Raw genomic sequence first — 23968 nt, 5'->3', positions numbered from 1 at the left:
CCTGTGTCATTCCCCTTTTCCTCCCTTCCATGCCCACACAAGAAAATAATCTGGGGCAGTCTGGGGGAGGAGCATCCCCTCCCCAAAGAAGGCAGACACCATAGGGGCCTGGGCATGAGCCCTTGTACTATACTCCTCCCTCCTGCTGGCCCTTTTATCTGACAATGGAAAAAGGAAATTTAGGCATGTGGTTTCCTCCCATATAAGACCCCTTCTCACAGTGTAGGGAATTTGCCCAGGCCAACTAATGAAGAGCCATCCTGAGTTTGAATCTAAATCCCATTCATTGGGTCAGACCTTCTCCTGTTTTGTTCAATGTGTAACAAAGGTGTGATGCCAGGAGCCCTCGTCTGAGACTGGTCCTTATTTCCTGGTTCCAGTCACATGTTAAGGGTTAGGGCTGCAAAAGGTTATATACCTGTCACAGGACAGTGGTCAGTATCCTCTGACTCTACGACAAAAGAGTTCATGAGTGGCCAGGTAGAGAGCAGTTAGAGATACACCATAAATTCCAGCAGGAGCAGGTGAAGGAAGGAGATCTGGAGAGGAGATAGCAAAGAATTTCCAGTGAAATTAATTCATGTATTGACCCTGTGGAAGCTTTGAGATGCCCTAGCTGAGCTACTTTCCTATTGTCACCCACCAGGAATTCCTTCTGAAAAAAAACCTCACTAACATGTCCAAACTTTGATCAGTCACTAAATAGAGATGTTGGTCCAAGTTTCTAATCAAATACTCTTACTTTTATGGAAAAATAGAACAAGGCTCTCAGTCTTCTGCTGAAATGAAGATCGGTCTGTAGCACTAGTGACCTATTTTCACTGGTAATGCAATAGCTACTCTGAGTTCAGTGCACCAGAAGAAAGAACAAATTTCTTCTGAGCAGCACTTGGATACCATGGTGATGGGTGCAGTGTAAGAATCTAAATAGAATGGGAGAATGCTCAGCATTTATCTCCTTTATTTTATGCATGCATTTACAGCATTGCTACCAGTTCCTGATCTAAAGAGGCAGTAACTTTCTTATTTGGAGTATGAAGATTATACGATTTACTGAATGTGACAAGAGGCTGCAGCCCCTCCCCCAAAGTCTCCCCTCAAAAAAAAACCCTCAAGTTTATTTAATTTGAAGAAATTAGAGAGGATTTGAGTGGTACTAGTTGAGGAGCTGTTCCATGCAGGGAATTATAATATTAATAATAACATTGTGTTCATACAGATCTCCTTTCAGCTGAGGCACTTACATTGTTTTATAAACATCAGTGAATGAAGCCTCACAGTACCTTGTGTATTACCTATTATGAGCATCATTTTACAGACAGAGAAATTGAGGCATGGTTTAAATGACTTGCTCTAGGTCAGCCAGCAAGTCAGTGGCAAAGCCAGAAGTAGAATCTAATACTGCTGATTTCCAGTCCTCTGCTGTAACCACTAGCTAATGTTCTCCCCATTCACTCACTCTGAAGAAGGATTCATTTCTCTCACAAGAAACTCTGAAGATGAGAAGAAAAGTCAAACTGGCCTTTTTATTTTTTTAAAAGGATCTTTTTTAATTTATTGTTTATTCACACTGCAGAATTCACAAATAAAGGGTGTTTCTTGCACAGCTGATTTTGAATTTAAACATGGAATATACAGATATTTTGTGGTATCTTGATAGCATGAGAGACATTTTCTGACAAGCTCATCTTGGGGATTGGGGAGGATGTGAGGTTATCCTTTTCCAAAGTTATTCGACATCTGGGTTTCCCCTTCTGCAGTGTTTTGACATAAGTTAATTGCAAGCTTCATTCCTGTGAGTGGAGGCTTTTAAACACAGCACTGCAAGAAGTCATGTGCTTCTCTTTCTTAAAGGACCAAAGTCCCCTGTACCACTTCCAAAGTGGTGTTATTGCTTGGTTTTGACATCAGTGCTACTATGTATGTATAACTTCACTTGACCCAGTACATATCCCTTCATCAGTTATCTTGGAGAACAGGGAAACCACGGAGGACACTGAAGAAAGAGTGCTGGCTAATAGCTTACAGTTTGTGTTTAGTAATCAAAGTAGGAACATTTAGGAGAAACAAATACATTGGAGTAATTTTTAAATGAGTGCTTTATATTCAGCACTTTTACCTTTTGGCTCTATATGCTCATCAACATTTTAAACTATTCCATTTTAAATAGCCACAAAGCTCACAAGTGAGACAGAGATCCAATACTTTATTGATGCTTACAGAAGGGCAAAATGAAAAAGCTCTGATTTAAATGGTTATGTTGGCCATCTTTCAATCTGTCATTATTTTAAAGCTCTGTACTTTAGCAATTTGCCCTGAGACTTGCAACTCACTCCCACCTCATAGAACAAAATTCCCTGAAACAAGTGGATAATCTCCACTGAACATGATTTTATGATAGTACTTTGATTAGCAGATGAACCTTCTTCTGAAGCCATCTGCAGTAAGTAAAAGCTTTATTTTACAACATTGCTGTTCAGGTATATTGAAAATTGAATTTTTAGCATACTAAGCAAAACAATACAAGAGATGGGATAAGTAAAAGAAACTGTAACTGTCTTGAAAAAATAAAAAAGTTATGTCTGGTCACTTTATACACAGTAGTTATCCAAGTACATGCTGAACTGCAAAAATATAAACACATACAAAAAGAGTATTTATGTGTCCCCTGTCACCATATGCATAGCATTTTTTTCTCCTATGTCAAAAACTGTAACGGCAATTTACAAGTATATGCGCAATCAAATTGCTATTGATTTAGCGATGCATTTCTTTGATGTCCCATGCCTTAACCTCATTTTGCATTATTTCAAACTGTCAATGATTTGTGACTCATGAATATTCAAATCTAATTTGCACTTACAAATAAGCATGCATGCAAAAAAAGGTAATATGTTTTGTTTTGTATTTATTTGAAGATTGTTTTCTTAAAAGTACTCAAAGTAATTCTATCTATTTAAACACAAGTGGCCTGATTCTCCCCTCACACCAGCTTTACACCCGTGAAAGACCAGTAACTTCAGTACAGTTACTCCTAGCTTACACCAGAGAAGAGACTCAGACCCAATTATTTTTCCTGTGTTTCCCCCTGCTGACTTCACGTTCAAACTCATCTGTATTTTTTGCAAACGTGTTTCTTTGAAACAACAGCAATTTCTATTTATTACTTTAGTAAAGGAGAAAGGCCTGAATTAAAACCCTTTATCCTAACACCTTCAAACTTTACAGCAGGTCAGATCTGCATTTGAATTGGAAATCCATGATTTGGAACCAGTGGTACTTACTGATAATACAATATTTTGCTCTTGGGTACAATAAATACTTCATTTCTTCCTCTTTTTGTATAATGGTAGTAGACGTAAAACAGAGTTTTACAACTGTAAAAATAACAATATAGAATAGAAATGTAGTAGTTTCCATGAAAATAAGGACCCAACTTTTCCACATTCATAACTCCCAGTAAAGTCAATAGGAATTTTTAATGCACAAGAAATGCAGGACCAAACCCTTTATATATATATTTTTCCATTTATGTCGGGCTAGGTAAGAAATTGAATGGCTCCCTCAAACACTAAAAACTCCTTTAGATATTTATTCTCAGATCAAATTGTTATCCTGAACTTATAGGCTGCACCAATGCCTTATCAATGGCTGAAATCTGAAAACAACAGATCAAGGAGCATCTGCCTCTGGGACAAACAATATTCTTGCTCCAAAAATAAGACCCATTTGTAACACAGAATAATTTGGAGTTAAACCTAGGTAGGGGAAGGAAATTAGGATAATTCTACTCATGACTTTTGGTTCTTAATAATAATGTTGTAGAATTGTAATTATACTGTCTTCACAAAATATAGAGCTGATTTCATACCGCAAAACTATATTTGAAAACAGGTGTTCAGATTCCAAATGGCAGTTTAGTTTGTCATGTTTGTATCCCTTTTTACTCACTATATGCGAACATTCATACAAACAGATGTTCATCTCACAAATGGGTGCGATTGAGTGTCCTTTGTGCTTGTATGGACTTAAATGGAAGCAGAATCAGGTGTGAATATTTGTTATTGCTTTTTGCTGTTAACCTCCTGTTTAAAAAACGTCATCCAGCCAGTTGGAGAGCAGAACTAATACCATGTGACTGAGGTAATCAGTCATGCATCAAGAATGATGAATTGCAAAAAGTCTAAATGAACATTTTAGAAAGGGCCCATAGACTGAAATTTGTTTGCGTAAACTATTCTTGATAAATACTTGCAAGTAATGAATTCTTTCATAGAAATAAGGATTGATTATGGGGCCCTAATCCTTGTTTGAGGTTTCTAGGTGCTATCATAACACATATCAATAATAATGCATTTGAGAACAGAAAATAGCACTATATTGACCAGCTAGTATGTATTCAAAATAATTTGATCAGCTCTTCCACCAAGAGAAAAACTTCTGAAAAAATATTTATTATAACATTGTGTGTGAATGATGTAAATGAAATATTTTGAGTATTTAATGTAAAATAACTATGAATATGTAGCTTAGTGATTTTTTCCACTAGAGCCGGGATCATGCAGCTAAGTGACATGGCTCAGCTGTTATGAAGTACAAGGTAAAGCCAAGTGCCCTCAAACACCCAAGAAATAGTATTATCCAGTGTGACACATGCCTGGATATGTCTTATTGTGATTGTAATATGGCCTCAAGGTAAGAGTACAGGATAAACACTTTTTATGCTTTTTTTTATTGTGATATTTCTCTACTCCTAAGAACTGCTGCTACTAGAGCTTTTTATGCCACTAATCAATAGACCTATTAGTGACGGGTTATAATTGCAAATGACGTAATACTAGGAGGTTTATAAATTTGTGTATACTTGCTTTATAAGAAATTTATTAGTATACTGTTGTTTAATCTTGTTTCATTACTTAATAAGCCTGTTTATTTCTGCAGATGTGGAAAACATTTTAAACTGCAGCATGTATCATGCACTTCATAATACCAGAGATGGTGTTGAAAACATGTCATACAAAAACGATGACTGACAATAGCTAAAATATTAATTAAGGACCTGATCCTGTGAGGTGCCAGGAGCTTACTACTATGTGTTGAAGGTCCATAATTCCTATTAAAGTCAATGGGAATTAGGCATACTCAGCACTTTTCATGAGGTGCTCAGCTCTTGCAGAATCAGGTAGACAGCCCTGTCCTGTATTCCTCAGTCAGGCAAAAATCTCTTTTAAATCAATGGGAGTTTTGTCTATAGGTTTGGACCCCAAAATATTGAAGGGTAACACCATATGGAGGGGATTGCCTGAAGGGAAGCACAGCTGGAAGGCCAATTCCCTTCAAAAGCATCTTCTCCTCTAGCAGATGAGACCTACAAGATGATTTTCAGATCTTTTGGAGTGTGCAGATCTACATGATTAGCAGAGGTCAAATCTCTCGTTCCCTGGCTTTCTGCATGCAGATTATTATAAATATTATTATATTAGCATAATCCTGCCAGAAACACTTAGGCCAATCCATCCCTGGTGGAACGCTATTGAAGTCAGTGGAGTACACCAGAGATGGGTTGTGTCCTTTGAGTCTTATCAGCTATCTGTGAGGGAAAGAGCTCTGAGTAATTAAAGTCTCTGAATATAGTGAGCTGCCTAGTCATGAAACTTCATTGTTTGCTTTGAAGAGTAAAGTCACTTCATTCTATACCCATGTCCTTTGACACCGTCATTATTTTTTTATTTAAAAACATACAATTGCCAGCACAATTCATAATGAATACAGCTCTCTAGACTTTCTTAGGTACCCTGAAATTGGTCATGGATGTAGTGATAGCCTGAGATTTGATGAGCCTATTTGTTGTTTCTTCTAGTTCCTCTTCATCCACCTTGTGAGGGGCTTTTGGTAGCTGCATTAGCCCTTCCACGGCAGTGTTATTTTGAACCTTCCCGCTTAACCTGCCAAGATCCAAAAGAATAAGTTTTTTTTAAATGAAGAACACCAGAAAAAAAAATTAAAATAAGCAAACAAAAACAATCAAGCAGATTTTTCCCTCACAAAATTAGGTGAAATTGTTTTATTTTCCCTGAGTTTTTCTAAGAACCTGTGGTGAAAGTTATTTAGCAGGAGTGATGGAAGCAGGCAGATAGGTGATACCAAACATGTGTAAGAAAGAAGTTACATGTAAGTCTGGAAGGGTGGGTGGACAGTTGAGTGTTTTCAGGATGCATATAATAAATCTTAAAATGATGTAAAGGAGAGCAGGGTAATGAATTTGGAAGCTGCCTTCTCAACTGCCTCATCTGTATCTAGATATATAAGCCCTTTTCTTCTGGAGACTCTTGGACAAAGGTTCAAAAATACTTGAATGTCTTCATTATGCCTAAATTGTCTTCTGTTGCAGCTTTAATCATGCACAGTGAGGGATGGGACTCAGAAATATGTCCTGGTTGAGTGGGACAAAAAATGCTTCCCTTTTGACCTCCATCCACTTGGGGGGAGATGCAGCACCTAACGATTGTTTCCGCCGCTGAGAATCTGTTCCCATTTGTACTAAATTTCTAGAGCACGTTTCTACTGAGTTGTTAGAAGACTTTCTAAAAATGGCAATGCCACCCTGCCTTTGGCTAATGAGTCTACCCAGGAGAATATCAAGTGCAATTACTTTCAGGGAATAACAACATACCAATGAACAGTAGGTAACATGGACTCTGCAGAGGGAAAGGAAACATACGTTCCTGGGTAGAAAAGGCTATGAATCAGGGTTAATTATCCAGTGGAGGGAACAGGGTTACACTAACTCACTTCCTGACTCGCACCAATAGATCACCTCAAAATGTGAGCTACTTACAGAAAAACATTTGCAAAGTTCAGCTCCTCCCCCCCCCACACTTCATAGCTTTTGTTGTTTTTATTCATAATGAATGTGGTTAGGATACATTTTCTTCCCATACCATTTGCAATGTATGAGGTAAGTTGCTCGACACCTGGTTTGTTTGGACGAAGTAAGAGAGTCAAATAAAACTGAAGAAGTTGGTGGTGATGAGAATGTAGTTAATGTCAGTGGCATATTTAATTTAATGCAAAGTTTAATTCAGTGTTTTACATGTGCACAAAGAATCTGAAGAAGACACCATGCTTCCCTCAGACATCATTAAGGAGGTGGGGCAATCAGACAAGAAACTACCTTTAGCTTCCGGAAGGTGGGAGTACTCTTCATTGTAATCCGTTATTATCCTGGCACGTAGAGGAAGGGAAATCTGTCCGAGGTGATTTGGTTGTGTACATTTCTAGGAAGGGGTGGAGAGGGGACCAACACATTTTGGCTTGAACAGTATGAAAAAAGTGTGAAATAGCACTATCCACCAACCAGTCCCCAGGCTGGCTGCAGTCAAGGAGCGGCAGGATTCCACTTTACGGTTATTTTGAAAAATAATAACGCTGATGACCACAAGGAAAAGCTCTCGACCAAGTTTTGTTCCAAAACAGCAATAGGAGGAGCGGGCCAAACTTCGACGTGAAACCCAGCAGAGAAGCCAGCGGTTTGCTCGTGGTCAAGATAGCGCTCTCCGGGCTCGGAGTGCGTTACGCGGCTGGAGAGACTGCTCTGATTAATAACTTTTCCGCGGTTTCTGGGCTCTTCAGCGGATGAAAGTACCGCCCCGGTATTTGCAAGGGCGACCCCAGCGCAAATTCTCTCCCGCGTGTAAACGGCCCAGCGAAGTCAAGGCTGCAGTGCTGAAACAAGGCGCACGTATATTGAGTTTGTCAGGGATCATAAAATGTGAATTGATTATTCAAACAGCCATTGATTATAAGAGAATGCTTACTGCAGCAATGGGAAAGGTTAAAAGGAAATTGACCTTCTGCGTACGTGACATAAAGTCGTTAGGTAAATGAGATATTCATACAGGGTGTAATCAAGGTCATGCTAATTTTATTAGTAGTATTAAACTCAATCTTGAGCTTCAGTTGGGAGCAGTAAACTGTCCCCTTGGGAATCAAAACATGAGGTAGACCCCAGTGGTGGTGGTTGCTTTTTTTTTTTTTTTTTTTAATATCCCGTGCTCCTACAATCGTGCTGAATTACTTTGGATTTACTGGGCCCGATCCTGCGGCCTCAGTGCCCATTGATGGCAATGATAGGAGCTGAGAGTCTGCAGCCCGTCTGAAGAGGTATTAGCAGTGCACAGGATCGAGCCCACTCTCAGTTCCCATCACGTTTATAGGGGCGTAGGAGCGCGCACACATACACCCTCTCCGGGGGTACATCAACTTTTAGCCCCTGGGGAATCCAGGTTGCTTGCGTTTGCCCTGTTAGAGACGCTCTTGTCTCCCAGATAGGATAAGAGCGTGTATCAAAAATTAGATGCATTTATGCACATATTTATGCCTTCTAATTATAGAAATTAATCCTCTTACTTAGGACTAAAAGGTAACGTCTGAGGCGTCCCTTTGATGTTTAACAGCATCATTTGGGGCTACCGGTCCAACTGATTAAAGAATAATTGTTGGTAAATGCTTTCCGAATGGATTGTGTTTCATTGAGGGGCATTCATAATTTTACGGCTTACTGCAAAATAAAACGTAATTAAAAAGCGCAGAAATTCTAACGGATTTTTAGTCTAATTATGTTTATTGTTCAGGCTAATTATTACACGGGCTGGGGTGTTGTTCCCCTTTCCCCCAAAAGAAAGACGACATACAGCGCTCTCAAACATTCCCTGGAAGTTTTTCTAGGTACAATCTTGGGAGGGTCTTCATTGTTATTTTCAATTATAATTAAATGTTTCAGCTTTTTTTCCCCCCTTCTCTCCTCTGTGCGACACCTTGAGATGTGAGAAAGTGATGGCAGCTCTCTTCCCCCAGACCTCGGAGTAATTGCAGAAGGGCTGATGAATTTCTTGAAGAAACACTTGCCACACAGTGCGGAAACCATCTCCTAGCAGGATTTTACGAGCCAAAGTAAACAAAGCACCCCAGGGGCGATTTTCCCTCTTTGCGCAGCTTACTTCTCCATTTACTTCAGAAGTGATCACACACACACACACGACATTTAGAACATGAATCACAGTTTACATTTCGAAAATCTTACGGCTAAAACAAGCATGTAAATAGAAGGTGTTAAGAGGGCTGGTCGGTCAGTATAAGTACCTGCTAGAATCTCTGCAGTTAGCAAAGAGATCTTCCCTATTCCACATGCACTCAGCCACCTCTTCATACGCTCTTTGAACACACAGCTCCCCAAAAGAAAATTCAAGTCATCTCAGCAACACCTTTCACGAGCAGTTTCTCCAGAATAAAGTTACTCGACTAATTTGACTATTTATAGACTCTATAGAGTTTAGTATTTAAGTAGATTTATTTTATTCCTTTTACTAGGCTCTCCATGAAAATTGAAGAGAAGTACCTAAATCAGCTGGCTGCCCTTTAACAAAAAGCTTTTGCTTTTAAAGCAAATGACCGGTTCTGAGATGCCTTGTCAAAGTGGGGGCGAATTAAAACTGTCAATACTGCGCCTAACTCGCGTTTTTCATTCCACTTCCGAAGCTGCTGAGAGGGGAAACACACGGCGCACCTATATTTATGGCTTCTTTTGCTTCCTTGTTGCAACTACCATCGAAACGTGTACGTTCAGTTCCTTTTTCGCCTCTGCTTTTCAGTCTTCACAAGTGTGATCTGGCTCATTTAGGTGCATCTCGGTCCATTCATGTAGAGCTTATCAGTTTCCTAAAGGATTTAATTGAAGTGTGATTGGAACAAAGTGTTTAAATGCTATTGGGGGAAATTGGAGGTGAGGGACAATCCACCCCTATGCAAGTGAGAAATAGCCCAAGACTCGTAAAGCAGGGCAGAAAAGGGATTTTAATGGAGCAGGGTCTGTACTTTTTGCTGCAGCAGAGCCCCTGAATCCTTTGATTGAACTGACATAGATTTTCCAGAAATAGGAAAAGGAGAGAGGGGCTCAGGGCTGGGGGGGGGGTATTTTATGTAAATGAGCAAATCCGAAATGTAATACAAATCCACTGTAATAAAACTGACAGTTTTGACAGTATTGACAACATAAATGTATGTTGGAACACAGCACTTTCAGACACTTAACCGATGAAGCAATAAAAAGATTCGACTACAATATTTCAAATCATCGACATCGATGTTTTGATACATCATTTTTATACCTCGAATCGATCTATCACTCTGTGACTGGTCAATTTTAAGTAAAAATCTGCTGCAATTATTTACGCTATTGCCAATGACGACCTAATAACTGTTTTCAATTAATTACGGCCAAACTAAGCATTATGGGGACTAACTGGCCGTATGTTCTGTTGTACGTCCCTTGCATTGCTTGTATGGAGCACAAACACAAATATGTATATTGCATTCTCTTTGTGGGATCAAACAGAAAGAGGTACAAAGGAGAGCCGATTGTTTTAGAAAGAAAACTCTCCATCTTTTGGTAAAACACCGCGGGCGCTGTTCATGCCAGCGTCAAAACTATATTTCCAGGAAACACGTTATATTGTTTTGCCAGCCATTTCTTTTATGCATGAACAGATCAAGCTCTATGCATTTTTTTTTAAGTTAAGATCTGTGTCCCACTTCAGACAATGGACTGGGAAGATCTTTCAAAGGGAAATGGGTACTGAGAGAGAGAGAGAGAGAGAGAAAGAGAGAGAGAGAGAGAGAGAGAGAGAGAGAGAGAGAGTGTGTGTGTGTCCCAGTCATTTCAAAGAGGGTCTGGACGTTGCTCTCTGCATACCCCCAAACCTAACTCCAGTATAAAACGAACCTCCTTTTCGAGTTTTGTAGACAGCGGAGAATAAGAGTGACTATTTTGAGCGAGAGAAGGAATCTGCAAGTGTAGCTGGTGGGCTCTGTGGCTGCTATAATCAACTGGTTTTGTTATCCATCTTTCTTTTTAATCCCTAATTTTCCTTTTGTTACGATGCCAGGTTGGAAAGATTTGTTTTATGTCCAAGGATTCCTCCAATAAATACCAAGCAAATTGCCAGTTCTGCACCGACCCCACTGCGTTATTACGAAATATTGACAGGTATTTTTTCCCTTTCTGCTTTCGATGTAAATATACAGGTTGTCTGTTTATGCCAAATAGTTCTGATTTTCACGCGTACATTTCGTACAGCCTACAAAATATGAAAGACGCGCTGTCCTTTTACATTAGCACTTCAGATTCAGTGCATAGCTATATACAATTCTGGGGGTGCCTATTCAGGTTGGTCTGGGGTTTATTTTAATGCCTCTCTTAACACACACAAGCCGCTTCATTGGGTTCCGATTTAAAGACGATAAAATTATCCTAGAAGGAAGTTAGAGCGGGGGGGCAGAAAGGGGGTAACGTAAAGATTTCCACCTCCTATGTTTCTCCGGGTGAATGGGCTCCCGGATTTGGAATCCACTTTTACCATCACATTGTGAGAAAGGCTTTTCAGTGCTAAGCTCTGGTCTCATTTAACTGTTCAAAGCAAAAAAAAAAGAAAAGAAAAGAAAAAGAAAAAAGAAATATTTGGGGGCTGAAAGGAAAAAGCGCATTTCTGAAAGTGTTGGAGTCCCGCCAGATAGCGCTAGAGGGCTGTTTATTGAATCGCTTCTTCTCTTCTGTGAGATCTTTAACAGAATAAACAGGAGAGAGAGAGAGAGTGAGAGAGAGAGAGAGAGAAATAAGGGAGTGGGAAGCCACCCCACAAGTGTCGTTTTAAATCTCTGGAGTTTATTGAGAGAATAATAGGGACTTGCAAGTGAATAGAGAACCTAGATCTCTCTGGGTTCGTGTTTTTTTTTTAAAGAGAAAGAGAAACAAGAGGTGGGGGGAGGATGTTAACAGGTAACTAAATGAACCTCCTCCTAATCCAACTTCCAAAGATCCCAATCATACTGCAGTGGAGGTCAAGAAAAGTTCACCGTGATGGGCTACCATTGACTTTCTGGAGTGCAAAGATTTTCGAAAAGTAATAGATTGCTGAAAAGCGGGGGAAAGCAAAGCACATTATTGGAAAAGGGGGGGAGGAGAGAGAGAGAGAGAGAGAAGAATTAAACGAACACAGCGAGCTGACGAAACTAAAATATACTTAATTTTAAAAGGTCATTCTAGACCAGACCTAGAAAATGATGCAGCTGCCTGAATCCACATATTTAGTGAATAATTTAGAAGAGAAGTGGGGGAAAAAACAAATGATAAGAATTAGATTGAGATGAGTAAAAACCTATTCTTCGTATGGGACAGTAAAGGAAATCAGCAAAGTGCAGTTCTTGTATGTGGGAGATTAAAATATGGAATATTCCTTATAATAAAAATAAGAATGGAAGAGTAACATATACACTTGGTCTTCTGGACAGTATACTGAAAAGAAAACTTCCTGTGGATTTTGATACACGGTTATGGTTATATTAGAACCCTACAGACCATTGAAACAGAATTTTTTCTTTCGTCATTAAATCCGATGCATTTCATTCAGCAATATTCCAATAAAAATACAAATTAAAATACTCAAAATAATTCATATTATTCTGCAATATCCCTCGCCTTTCCATGATAGTTTGTCTGCAAATGTGGAGGATAGGTTATATTTCTGGATACAATTTGCATGATCCAAAAAACACTTCAACAAACAAAGTAACATTGAATAAAGTTACAAACAAGATTAAGGTTCAAATAATTTGTCCCTTCAGCCAGGCGTCAGTTATGCTAACAGAGGTAGGAAGGCTAAAAGGATTTAAACCACGCAAATTTAATAAGACAGATTAACAATATGTACTTTCCAAACTGTTAGGGACCCCAAAAGTAAACTACCCAAAATATCTATTGAACCAAATGACTGCCTATAGGAAGTAGAGGATTTCCGAACAGTAAATAGTGATTTCGTGTAAGCACAGCCTGTTTCCCCAAACTTTCTATTTGCAATAAAATATGGCACTGTGCATAAAAGCAATGGTTTAACATAAACAATGGAATATACTTCTTACAGCTAAAATATTACCTGTTGTGCAACTCCGGGTTTTGCAGGGGCTCTCAGAAATAGAAGCAGATCTCAAAGCCAGCAAAAGGCTAAGATGCCACACTTCGGAAAGGCTGATTGAAAACAGACTCTTAAGTTTTAGCGGATTTTCTCCCTCCCTCCCTCCAACAGCCAAGAAGCCGATTTTGGAGTTTGAAAGGAATGGGTTTCAGCGTCCATATTTGTTCTGGTGCACTTGTAAAATGCGATTTGAAGAGGATCTTTAGCCCTCTGATTGTCTTTGCATTGTTTTTCTTGAAACGGATCTTTTGCCCTTAATGAATCCCCACGCAGCTGGACAGCTCCTTCTCGGACACTGAGAGCTCTAACCCCGCACTGACCCCAATTTGACACCACAAGATGAAATTTTACCGCCTGTTAAAACCATTTCCAGCCTCGGCAAAAGGAGCTGGCTGTTGACGGAGATGCACTGCCATACCGGACACCTAATTTCTCTTTGGACTTTGGTCTAATCTGAAGGGAGGAAAAAAAGATGCGCCTCTCTCACACTTTTCACAGGGGATCAGCCTTTGTTGTAAGTGTGTGCACGCGAAACTGGAAATCAGCCAATTTAATCTCCTGAATTACTGTTTTTTAAAAGAGTATCTCACCATGGGAGGGGGGGGGGAGAAAAAACCTACCACTACTAACAAGAGCTAAGAGTTCTGGTGCTGCTGTTTCTTACATTCCTACCTAATCCTGAATATGTCCAAGGCTTCATTTTGGGACACTGAATTTAGATCCTCTACTGGCTAAACTGTAGCGCTTTAAACTATGTTCTCATATATTGTATGCTTTAATCCACTGGGATAGTGGGGAAAGGTTCTATCTTTCTTCTGCCCTGTACATAGAAAATGACACAACGGGGAGCATGAAAAGCCTTTAACTGGCCATATGAAATTTTACTTTCTATTAGCTTAAAATCATTTTTAAAAGTTGGTCTTGCTTCTAGGTGGCACGCGCACGTCAGGGCTAGCCGGCTCAAGTCAAGGGATTTAGTTTAAAATAAAAATTGTGAAAAGAGCAGCGTTTGGTACTGCACACATTTTTAGCTATATTTATGTTGCTCTTTAGCAATCCTTTTACTCTGGAGAATTGTAATCTACATTGAATATTATGAAAATCAGGCATGTGAAAAAATGAAGTGTAAAATAATGCTATAATTTATGAAGCACTCTTATTTGTAAATCAAGTGGTGTAGAAACTTCCTTTTTACAAGGAAACTGATAAACTTTCATCACAATACACCCAGCCTGGGTTCTGAACAAATGCATGAAGTCTTCGGGGGAACTAGATTACTTTTATACAGCTACATTACAATGAAAGACCCTTTCTTGTATCATACTGAAGCTATTTGAAATTAGACATACAGCTGTATTCATTCTGCCACTGTTAGAAAACAAGTGGAGAAGCTGCACATATTTAAAATATATCCTAGAAGCTTGGATATATTGGAAGTACCATACTCAAATGATTCCGATGAAGTTTAGGAATTTGGCATCTTTCTAGGGGGGCGAAAAAGCAAATATTATTCGTCAATGACTAGATCTCTAAAAAAAAAGCTGTTAGAAAAGTACAGCTGTAAAACTAGGAAAGGATTTGCATAACCTACTGCTCTGTAGGTCTCCGTGCACCCAAAGGATTAGCCAAGTATTCATTACCATGAATATCTTGAATTGCGTTACCGATTTATACGGCAGAGTATAAAATACTGCACAACAAAACCGGCTTTTTCCTTGCGAAATGAATCGACTTAACCACTGCTTGAAAGACATCTACATACTAAGGACTTTTTACTCACCTTTCTTTATAGTCCCGTGAAAGTCAAGTCACAGAATATCGGTTGCACTTAGAGCTATCTTTAATCTTGGAAGAGATCCTCTAGGGGAAAAATAACCGGTCTGCTCTTCGCCTTCTGACGCTTTTAAAGCAAGGTGCAAGTCTGGCTAAAAGTATATGAGAGACTTTTCTCCATATTGCTCTGATATTTGTAAATACAGTCTGCTCTGCAGGGCTCACCACTATCAGAACTCGTAGGAATGCCCACTGGCGTTTGTCAGCCCTCCACACTATCTTTCTTTATATGTGAGGGCTGATTTCCCGCAGACATCATTGTTATGATGGCTCATTTAATCAAACTGTTTAATTGCTCTGGTAATCACTATCATCATCACAGGTACTCAATCATTCATCATTTTCGAGGGGTTTATTGACCTCTGGAGCTCATTCTCTATGCCCATTAAAATCTAGCCAAATTTCTATAATTACCCTTTGGATTTTTTTTATTCATTCAGTTAGTTAGTTAGTTAGTTAGTTAGTTTCCACAAATCTTAAAATAACAATAAGAAACAATCCCTAACTGACTCAAATACATTTTTTTGCGGTGTATGTTTAAAAGCCATCTATGTATGAGGCCACATTCACAACTGGGTACATACATAATCATTGATAAATCCCACTATTAACGGGATAGTCTGTTTTAGATTTTATGTGCAGGGGACCGTGAATGAGAAAAAAAGGGTGGGGGTGGGGTGGGGAGGACAAAAGTGCAGCAATCGATAGTTTGACCATCGCTCCTCCCCTAAACTTCAAGCATCCCCCATGATTGATGATCTTGGGTAGCTTTGGTAATTGACTGCTCTGAGGTAAGGCATGTTCTAGTTCCAGCAAAGTGATTGGGCGAGAGAAACATACCAAAATTAACGTGTGTGTGTGTGTGTGTGTGTGTGTGTGTGTGTGTGTGTGTGTGTGTGTGTGTGTGTGTGTGTGTGTGTGTGTGTGTGTGTGTGTGTGTGTGTGAAAAAGTTCACTGGGTGCTCAAGGAGAGTGTACCATCTCACTTAATTTGCTAAACAACTCTCCTGTAATTAGCACTACCATTAGAAGGCATTATCGAGTTAATACTTAAGCATACATTCCCCAAATACAACACAGATATAGAGCAAGGTCCAGCAACATACATAAGTACATTATACACACAAGACCCAGTGACTGGCTCAAAATAAACGTGCAAACAAAATCTACATAACATTTTGGCTTATCATACAAAAGAGTAACCATGGCTTTGTTTTAAAGCCCCTTTTAAAGACCAAAAACATCATCACAAAACTAAAGGGAATTCCCTCCTCCTTCCCTCCCACCCCCTCCCCCCCCCAGCCCAGACATCACAACTGCGGTTGAGAGAAGCGATCACTTAATGAAGAACAATGCCAAATATAGTTTGAATGAGGTGTTCTCTTCATGTCCCGGATAATTAATTTTTTAAACAGCGTAATGAATTTGCACAGGAAAAAACCACAATTTAAACATAACATTCTGGCAGAGACTCAGTACTTTGTTAAAGCAAGCTTGTTTCCTATGGAAGATCAACTGTATATGCCCCTGTACATTTTAACTCTCTATTCCCACAGGCGGGCATACCATTCGCAGCTACAGTGGTATCTGAAGATTAAAAATTTGTTAACAATATGATAAACAACGCAGTAAAGCAGGATATACTTTGCTGGTAAAATAATCTAGTGCAAATCAAACCAGGTCTAGGCTTCTATCGTACTTTTCTTCTTGCTTTTTGCAGTTTTCCCTCTTCCCCCTCTCACACAAACACACATTCTCTCTCTTCCTTCTCCTGTGTTTCCCTCTTTCTCACACACGCTCTCTTTCCTATATGAAAAGGAAGGTTGATTTGCTATGGGTATGATCTGTTGTATGGCTCCCCCCATGTGGAGTTGAAGCAGTCCTGATTACATACTCTGCATATCACAGGCTTTATTCTCTCTCTCTCTCTCTCTCTCCCTCTCTGTGCTCTCCTCTCCCTCTCCCCTCTCCCTTGTATGTGTCTCTGTTGTAGGACTGGCTATGGCCACCACTACTTCCGGGTTCCGTCATTTCATTCTCCCGCCGATCAGCGCTGCAAAACTGAGCCTCTTCTATAAGCCAGCCAGCAGCCAACCTGCCAACACTTACTGACACTCACTCATCTCACAGAGAGAGAGAGAGACAAAATACCTACCAGGAAAAAGAGAGGGGAGGGGGGAAGTCCAGGTTTTGCAAACTATTCAATTTTTCTTCGCATCTTTCCCCACCCCCCTTCCTAGTACTTAAAAAAAATCCCAATAGCGATCCTAAAAGGCAAAACCCAAACGCGGAGTTACTGGAAGAAGAAACCGGGGTTAAAAAGATTCCTCCTCTCTTCTTCATCATCATCAACCATCATTCATTCACTACCTTGACATTCCCTGGCTTTGATTGACAGCTGGAGTGGCAAAAAGCCATGAGACACGACAGTTTGGTTACATGTGGGTTGCTGACGGGCCGATCGTAACCTTCAGTTTGGGGGCTTGACAATTTTTTTTTTTTTTTTTGCTTAGAGAAAGAAAAAGGAAAAAGAGAGAGAGAAAGAGAAAAAGGAAAGAGTGAGAGAAAAAAGAAGAAATACACGAACATCGTGGCTCTTGGCTGATTATTTTTATTATTATTGTTATTGTTATTATTATTATTTACCCAGACTGGAGAATAGGCGAAGTCTTAAGTGGGTTGCCAAAAAAAGGAATCTTCTTCACTGTAAATCACTTTCTTTTCTGGACTGGGATATTAAATATACGACACATCCAGGAGTTTATTGGAGAGCAGACTGATGGCGCAAAGGGTAGGTTTAAATCTCCAACACTTACCTATATATAAATCCTCTCTTAAGAGGGGCCTGTCCGATTTGCTCTCCTCTGTTGCTGATGATGATGGCGGCCAGTATTAAAAAATAGCAGCAAAAATTATTCACCAGCTTTGTGTGTGTGTGTGTGTGTGTGTGTGTGCGTCTCTCTCTCTCTCTCTCTCTCTGCAATTGTTCCACGCTTTTTTCCTCTCCAGCTTTTCCCCCAGCAGCGCGATTTCCCTGCTACTCTAGCTGCTCAGTAGCACGGGTTTCACAGGGGAAGGCTTGCTGCTGCTGCTGCTGCTGCTGCCGCTGCCTGGGATATCTAAACATATATCTATACACACATATATTGCTGCTTGTTTTGTCTCTGACTTTGACAACGACAAGGGGAATTGCTACTAAATAATGTTTCTGGTAACTTTCAGATTATTTCCCCCCTCCCCCCATGCACCCTGCCTTCTCCCCCTGCTCCCCAGTGTTCAGTTCTTTATTTAGTTCTTTGCTTTTGATTCTGTTTATTCATTTATTTCTGCTCTTTGCTTTCTAAATCAGAGTCACTCCAGTTTCTCCCTCATTTCCTTCCTTTTCATCCCAGTTTCCTTGTTAGGGTTTCTTCTTCCTTGATTGAAGCGGACCTCCCCCCCCCCGTACCTCTTCCCCTCCTCACACGGCCCCCCTCCTTCCCCAACCCTTGATAGCCTCTGCTCTTTATTTTATTTTATTTCATTTTGTATAACTCTCCCTCCGTTGTGGCTGTTCCTGTTTGGTTTTGCTGTGTTGTGGTCTGTCTGGGTGCTTTACTCTCTTCTGACTTTTGTTGTTGTTGTTTGTTTTTTTTTTGTTTTGTTTTTTCCTCCTCCTCTTCCTCCTCCTTCTTTTTCTTCTTCTTCTCTCCTTCTCTCTCTGTCCTGGCCCATTTTTGACAGTACGATGAGCTGCCCCATTACGGCGGGATGGACGGAGTAGGGGTGCCGGCTTCCATGTACGGAGACCCTCACGCTCCCCGGCCGATACCTCCGGTTCACCACCTGAACCATGGGCCGCCGCTACACGCCAGCCAGCACTATGGAGCCCACGCCCCGCACCCCAATGTCATGCCAGCCAGCATGGGATCGGCTGTCAACGACGCCTTGAAGCGGGACAAGGATGCGATCTACGGGTAGGTACATGCAGAGTGACCCTGGCGCCATAGCCCGGCTTGCGGCGTGTGTGTTTTGGACGTGGGGAAGGAGGAAGAGGAGAGGAAGGGTGGGAGAGGGCTTCCATCTGTGGGCATCGGGCTGGCGAGGTTGAAGGGGGAACTGTTTAAAGTCTGCTCTGGAGAAAAAGACGTGGGAGACACGGCTCGTGAGGGTTTTAGGAGAGTCACAGACACAAATCACTGCTCTGGAGGGAGACCGGTAATGTGGCTTTTTATTAGTAGTAGTAATAACAATTAATAATAAATACTTTTTAGTTTGATGACATCGGAGGGACATAAGTACCGATAGGAAATGTGCACCAGAAAATACACCCCTATACGTGAAAGTTGTTTTTTTCTTTTTCTTTTTTCTCTCGGAGAGGCAGAAGTTAGGAGCTGAGACAGAGGGGGTGGATACCACAGCACTGGGTTTTAGCTGAAGCAGTGTTGTTCTGGTTGATCAAGGTGCCATAATAACACTCCTCTAGCACTGTAAATAAAGAGGTATTCAAATCGCGGAAGACAGAGTAATAACAGAGAGGCTCACTTCTGGCAGACAACTCTTTTTTGAAATGGAAAAAAAATTGGAGGCAGTGAGTTGAGCTTCCCTGTTTAGAAAGAAAAAAAACTAAAAATTAAACCCCCCAAACCAAAACAACAAAACTCTGTACCAATGCAATGCTTTGGGAGAATGACACAGGTTCCTTTCAGTGCAGTAAATTACCCCAAAAGAAGAGCTAGTAACCTCTATGACACAAGGAGGGCCCCCGATCAGAGCTACAAAGGGGGGAAAGTGGCAAACACACACTTACTACTTAACACAGAGAGATATTTTTTCATGATTACTCCAATTATGGGAAAATATTTCTAGAAGTGCTTCTCCCTCCCCCTCTCCAGCTCAGTTATCTAGACAGCTGGTATTTTAGTTGGGTGTACTTTCTAAGCCAGGAAATTTCACCACATTTTTGCTAGCAGTCTCCTTTAAAAATAATAAAGAAAAACCCCAGCTACGAAGTAATGCAAACAGTTTGCGTAGCAGTGTTTCTCATTTTGGGTTCTAGCTTGGGGGTAGAGATGGGATTGTCCCGGTTTCATATTATTTAAAGTTGTGGCTAAAAGTGTAAGATTCACAGATGAGCTACTGTAACGGGTGCGTACGTTTGTTTTGTTCGGTGTATAGGTTATTTTTGTCTCTGGTTTGTGGGATTTGAACAGTAGATGCGGTTTGGGATTTTACATTTTTTAAATATTTTTTGAAGTTTTCATTTGTATTTGCCCGGTTTGAAGGCGTAGTTGAAGGCTGCAGAGTGTAGTGTGTGCGTGTGTATATATATATATATATACTTGTTGATTAGAGCTCTTCTTTCTTGCCTCTTTCCCACCTCTCTTTCTTTGTGTGTCACTGCCCGGTAGGCACCCGTTGTTCCCCCTGTTAGCGCTGGTCTTTGAGAAGTGCGAGCTGGCGACCTGCACTCCCCGGGAGCCTGGTGTGGCCGGCGGGGATGTCTGCTCCTCGGACTCTTTCAACGAGGATATCGCGGTCTTCGCTAAACAGGTCCAGCACCTTTTCACAGCCCTACGATCCCGCTTCTCCCTCTACCCCCCACACAAACCACCTAGCACCGCACTTTCAAAGAGAGAGAGAGAAGCTCTAGTCTTTTGATTCCACACAGGAACTGGGGGTTTTTAGGGTGTGGAGTGGAAAATGTGTTCTGCCACCGATCCGAACTGGCCTCATCCGAAAAAAGACAGTTCCAGACTGTTGAAACTAGTTCACCCAACTCCTCGCTCGCCCAAACTCTCAGCCCCACCAACCCAGTCCCTGTGATCGAGTCGTTAGCCAGGCACACTCACCCACAGAAAAAAAAGAGATCAAAAAGGAGAGGGCTCTGAAAGGACAGAGGCACCGGGCTGGCTGCAGTTCAGACACTTTTCCACATAAATCGTTATTTCACGGAGCGTATTAATATTTTAACCTGGCCTGGGAGTATTTCGACTCGTTAGTTTGTCAGATGTTTTTCCTTCACGTTATTCTCATACAGGGCTTTGAACCAGGGCTTCGGTTTACACTGATTTTTCTTCTTCTCGCAGGTCCGCGCTGAAAAACCACTTTTTTCTTCAAACCCAGAGTTGGACAATTTGGTAAGGCTTCCACATTTGCCTTCCTGCCCACCCCTTTGCTATAGTTTGTGATGTTAATAACGGGCACCTTTCTAACACATGAAGGGATCACTGTGAGTGAGCAGGCGGGAGGCGGCCGAAAGTTACAGGTTCAGCCATCCTGGGTTTAGGACCTGGGAGGGAGAAAGCAGAAAGATTAAAAAACTACATCCAAGAGGCTTCAAAGATCTTCACTTTTAAAGCGAACCAGGGCAAACTCTGAAGTCCCCACGCATTGCAAAGCTGTGTTTAAAGCCGCGGGAAGCGACAGTGAAGGAAATAACTGCTTAAGAAGAGAGAGCTGGAGATTTCTAGCGCAATTCTTTTGCTAATGCGGATGATTTCAATAGTAAAAGTGTCTAAATCCTCTTGTAAAGAGGATGACAAACGATGCATTTTGAGCGTTTCCCCTTTTTTCTTTCTTTTGAGGTAGGAGTGTGTGTGTGTTTGGTTGGTTGCTGTGCGGACCCTCAGAAATAAGTGCCGGGGGAGAGGGAAGGGGATTTTTCTAGATCCCAGTGAGACACTAATCACCGCTCTTAAAATAAATATGATAAAAATCAAGTGCTTAGGGTTAAAGTTGATCAAAATTGCTCAAGCATGACGAACTAAAAACCTGGCTAATGAGTGTGCGTCCTGACAAGCCCTCTCTCTGCCCATTGGGGCTCGCAGCTCAGCACAGACCCCAGTGTGTCCTTCTCACAAATAACTCCTAGCTCAAAACTTTCTTTCAGATGATCCAGGCAATACAAGTACTAAGGTTTCATCTTTTGGAATTAGAAAAGGTAAGACCAAGAAGCTGGGGACTGTGAATCCCATTTCTCCCCCTCCCCCATGATTTGTTGTAGACACTTATCAACATTGCCAAAGAATATAGGGGAAACACAGTTTGATATTGTAACCTAGGCCCTAAGAGCCTGTGACTCTCGACAAACATGCTGAGCCCAACCCAGCATTTCTTTTTAATTGTTGTTTGAATAGAACCTTTAAAAATAGTTTAACTCCTTTACATTCACCCGACTCTTTCCTTAAATGGATGTGATTTCGCTGAGTCAGAATATTATTTTCAAAATGAAATAACCCCTGCTCTAATCCAGATCCCATCGCCATATTAACCTCAGTCAGCCTTAAATATTATGATTAAGCAGAAGGTGACGGGGGTAACTGTACTTTGAGATGAGACTGGGATCTTTTCAGAGCATAGGCGCACTTATTTATTTTTCCAAGTCCTGGAAATACACACATCTCTGCCCCGCTTCAGACAGATCCCATCACAAGTTCCCCGCTATACCTGGCTGGATTGAGTATGCTCCAGCGATATTGGCTAGGTCCAGTTTCTAGTGTTTTGATATTATCACCAAATCCGATTTTCCTCTATAGACTAGACTGAGCCCAGTCTCTCTTTCTTTCTCTCTCTCCCTCCGCTTTCGCTCTCTAACTTGTTGCTGAGGCCAGTCTCTAGAGAATAATATGTGCTGCAACAATTTCTCTATTGTTTCCTTGCCTTCAACTATTATGCCCCTTAATTAGAGTTACTCGTGGAATAGATCACAGAGTTTCTCTTGCTACAAAAAAAAAAAAAAAGCTGCAATCCGATATTTTGCCTTCCTTTTTTTTTTCCAGGTCCACGAGTTGTGCGATAACTTTTGCCATAGGTACATTAGTTGTTTGAAAGGAAAAATGCCAATCGATCTAGTTATTGACGAAAGGGATGGCAGCTCCAAATCTGACCATGAAGAACTCTCAGGATCTTCCACAAATTTAGCCGACCATGTAAGTCCTCTTGATCCCTTTATAGCATTTTTAAAGACTCTAACCTGCTTAGGAGTCGCCTTTCTTTTAGCCTGTGTAAGTCTCTCTCTGCCCCCTCCCCCATTTCCCTACGAGTTTTGAAGTTCTTCTTATAGTCGATTCTCTCCCCCCACCCCTTCTCATTCTATCTGTAGCATAGGGAGTTTGCTTATGATTTGTAAAGTTTCCCGATCTGGGCGACTTGCAGCGCTAGCAAATTGTCTGTTTGATGTGGTGATCGGTGCTTTTTCTGCTTTGCCAACCCTGTAATCAATGCAGCAATGCAAGAAAACAGAGTCGAGAAAGTTAGGGGGAAAGTTTGATGATTCCCTCTCCCCACCCCCCTTGTGCAGATGACAAGTGCTGAGAATTATTGTCAGTTTTACATTGCATTAAGAAAAAGGTTAACACATTGGAGTTTCCAATGCTTTTGCTTTATAGCAACTTATTGTCAGAATATGGACTTATTGCCAAATGCCCGAAGCATCTTCATAATAAAAGACAGTAACCTTGATGAACCAATTATTAATAAAGTATTACAGAAAGCTGGAGAGAATTATGATTGAGTAACCGTAGGTTACTGGCTGATTTTAACACTTTAGTAGTTGGTGAGTTATTGTTATGTGTGTAGGACTAAACGTTGGTACTCATGATAAGGAGAGTGGCTTTTCTTCTCTGGCTTGTGTTTTAGTGCAGATCTTGTGATGCTTTAGAATGTGCATATATACAAATAAATAGACATTTACAGTGGGGAAAATGAAAGAAAAGGTTGCAGCTGGTAGCTGAGAAAAGGGAATGAAATAGCTATGGTTAAAAAGAGAGGGTGTGAACTATAGTTTATTTATAGGAATGCATCCCTGGGGAGAAAGGAGTTTACACAGTTTTAGGTTCAATTGAACTCATAATCTAAATGATACATCTAATATTTTAGCCGTTGAAATATTCATTTAACACCCGGTGTGTCTTAACCATACTCCGCACAGGCGCCTAGCTGTCTTTTCTTGTGTGGTAAGAAATGTAGATTTAAATTAATAGAGAATCGGGTTCCTATGAGCTTCTTTTTATATTTAAAAGATGTTGTCTGCATATTGAATAATCGTATTTGATCTGTATTGAAATCCATGGTAAGAAATAAAATAATATATTTTTAAAAAGTCTCTAACCTGGAGTGCTTAAAGTTCC

The 23968-nt window shown here is 40.7% G+C and overlaps 1 protein-coding gene and 1 long non-coding RNA gene across 10 annotated transcripts in view; one reads left to right on the top strand and one right to left on the bottom strand.

Moving 5' to 3' along the window:
- Positions 1–2189: 2189 nt before the first annotated feature.
- On the bottom strand, positions 2190–15495 carry LOC115650038. 3 transcript variants are annotated; one of them, XR_003999987.1, is made up of 3 exons: positions 14806–15495; positions 7175–7725; positions 2190–5945 (listed from the first exon to the last, which is right to left on the bottom strand). It is a non-coding gene; the product is annotated as an uncharacterized LOC115650038 (long non-coding RNA). The 3 variants fall into 3 exon arrangements; XR_003999988.1 differs by lacking the exon at positions 14806–15495 and adding an exon at positions 12987–13059; XR_003999986.1 differs by lacking the exon at positions 14806–15495 and having other exon boundaries at positions 7175–8189.
- Positions 13474–23968, top strand: part of MEIS2 (Meis homeobox 2) — a 184522-nt gene continuing 174027 nt past the window's right edge. For 2 of the 7 annotated variants that reach the window (XM_030559388.1, XM_030559386.1), the window contains exons 1-6: positions 16816–17649; positions 18582–18814; positions 20249–20390; positions 20927–20977; positions 21730–21780; positions 22619–22768. In XM_030559388.1, coding sequence (XP_030415248.1) covers positions 17638–17649; positions 18582–18814; positions 20249–20390; positions 20927–20977; positions 21730–21780; positions 22619–22768 — 639 coding nt within the window. In that variant the 5' untranslated portion in view covers positions 16816–17637. Of the gene's footprint in view, positions 13540–16814; positions 17650–17729; positions 18070–18581; positions 18815–20248; positions 20391–20926; positions 20978–21729; positions 21781–22618; positions 22769–23968 lie in introns of those variants that run through there. The other 5 variants (XM_030559383.1, XM_030559385.1, XM_030559384.1 and 2 more) reach the window with 5 other exon arrangements.

This window comes from Gopherus evgoodei, chromosome 4 (assembly GCF_007399415.2).
Source record: "Gopherus evgoodei ecotype Sinaloan lineage chromosome 4, rGopEvg1_v1.p, whole genome shotgun sequence".
In the NCBI taxonomy this organism is placed as follows: Eukaryota; Metazoa; Chordata; order Testudines; family Testudinidae; genus Gopherus; species Gopherus evgoodei.
Note: the sequence above shows the minus strand (reverse complement) of the source record. Positions and strands in the feature narration are given on the sequence as shown.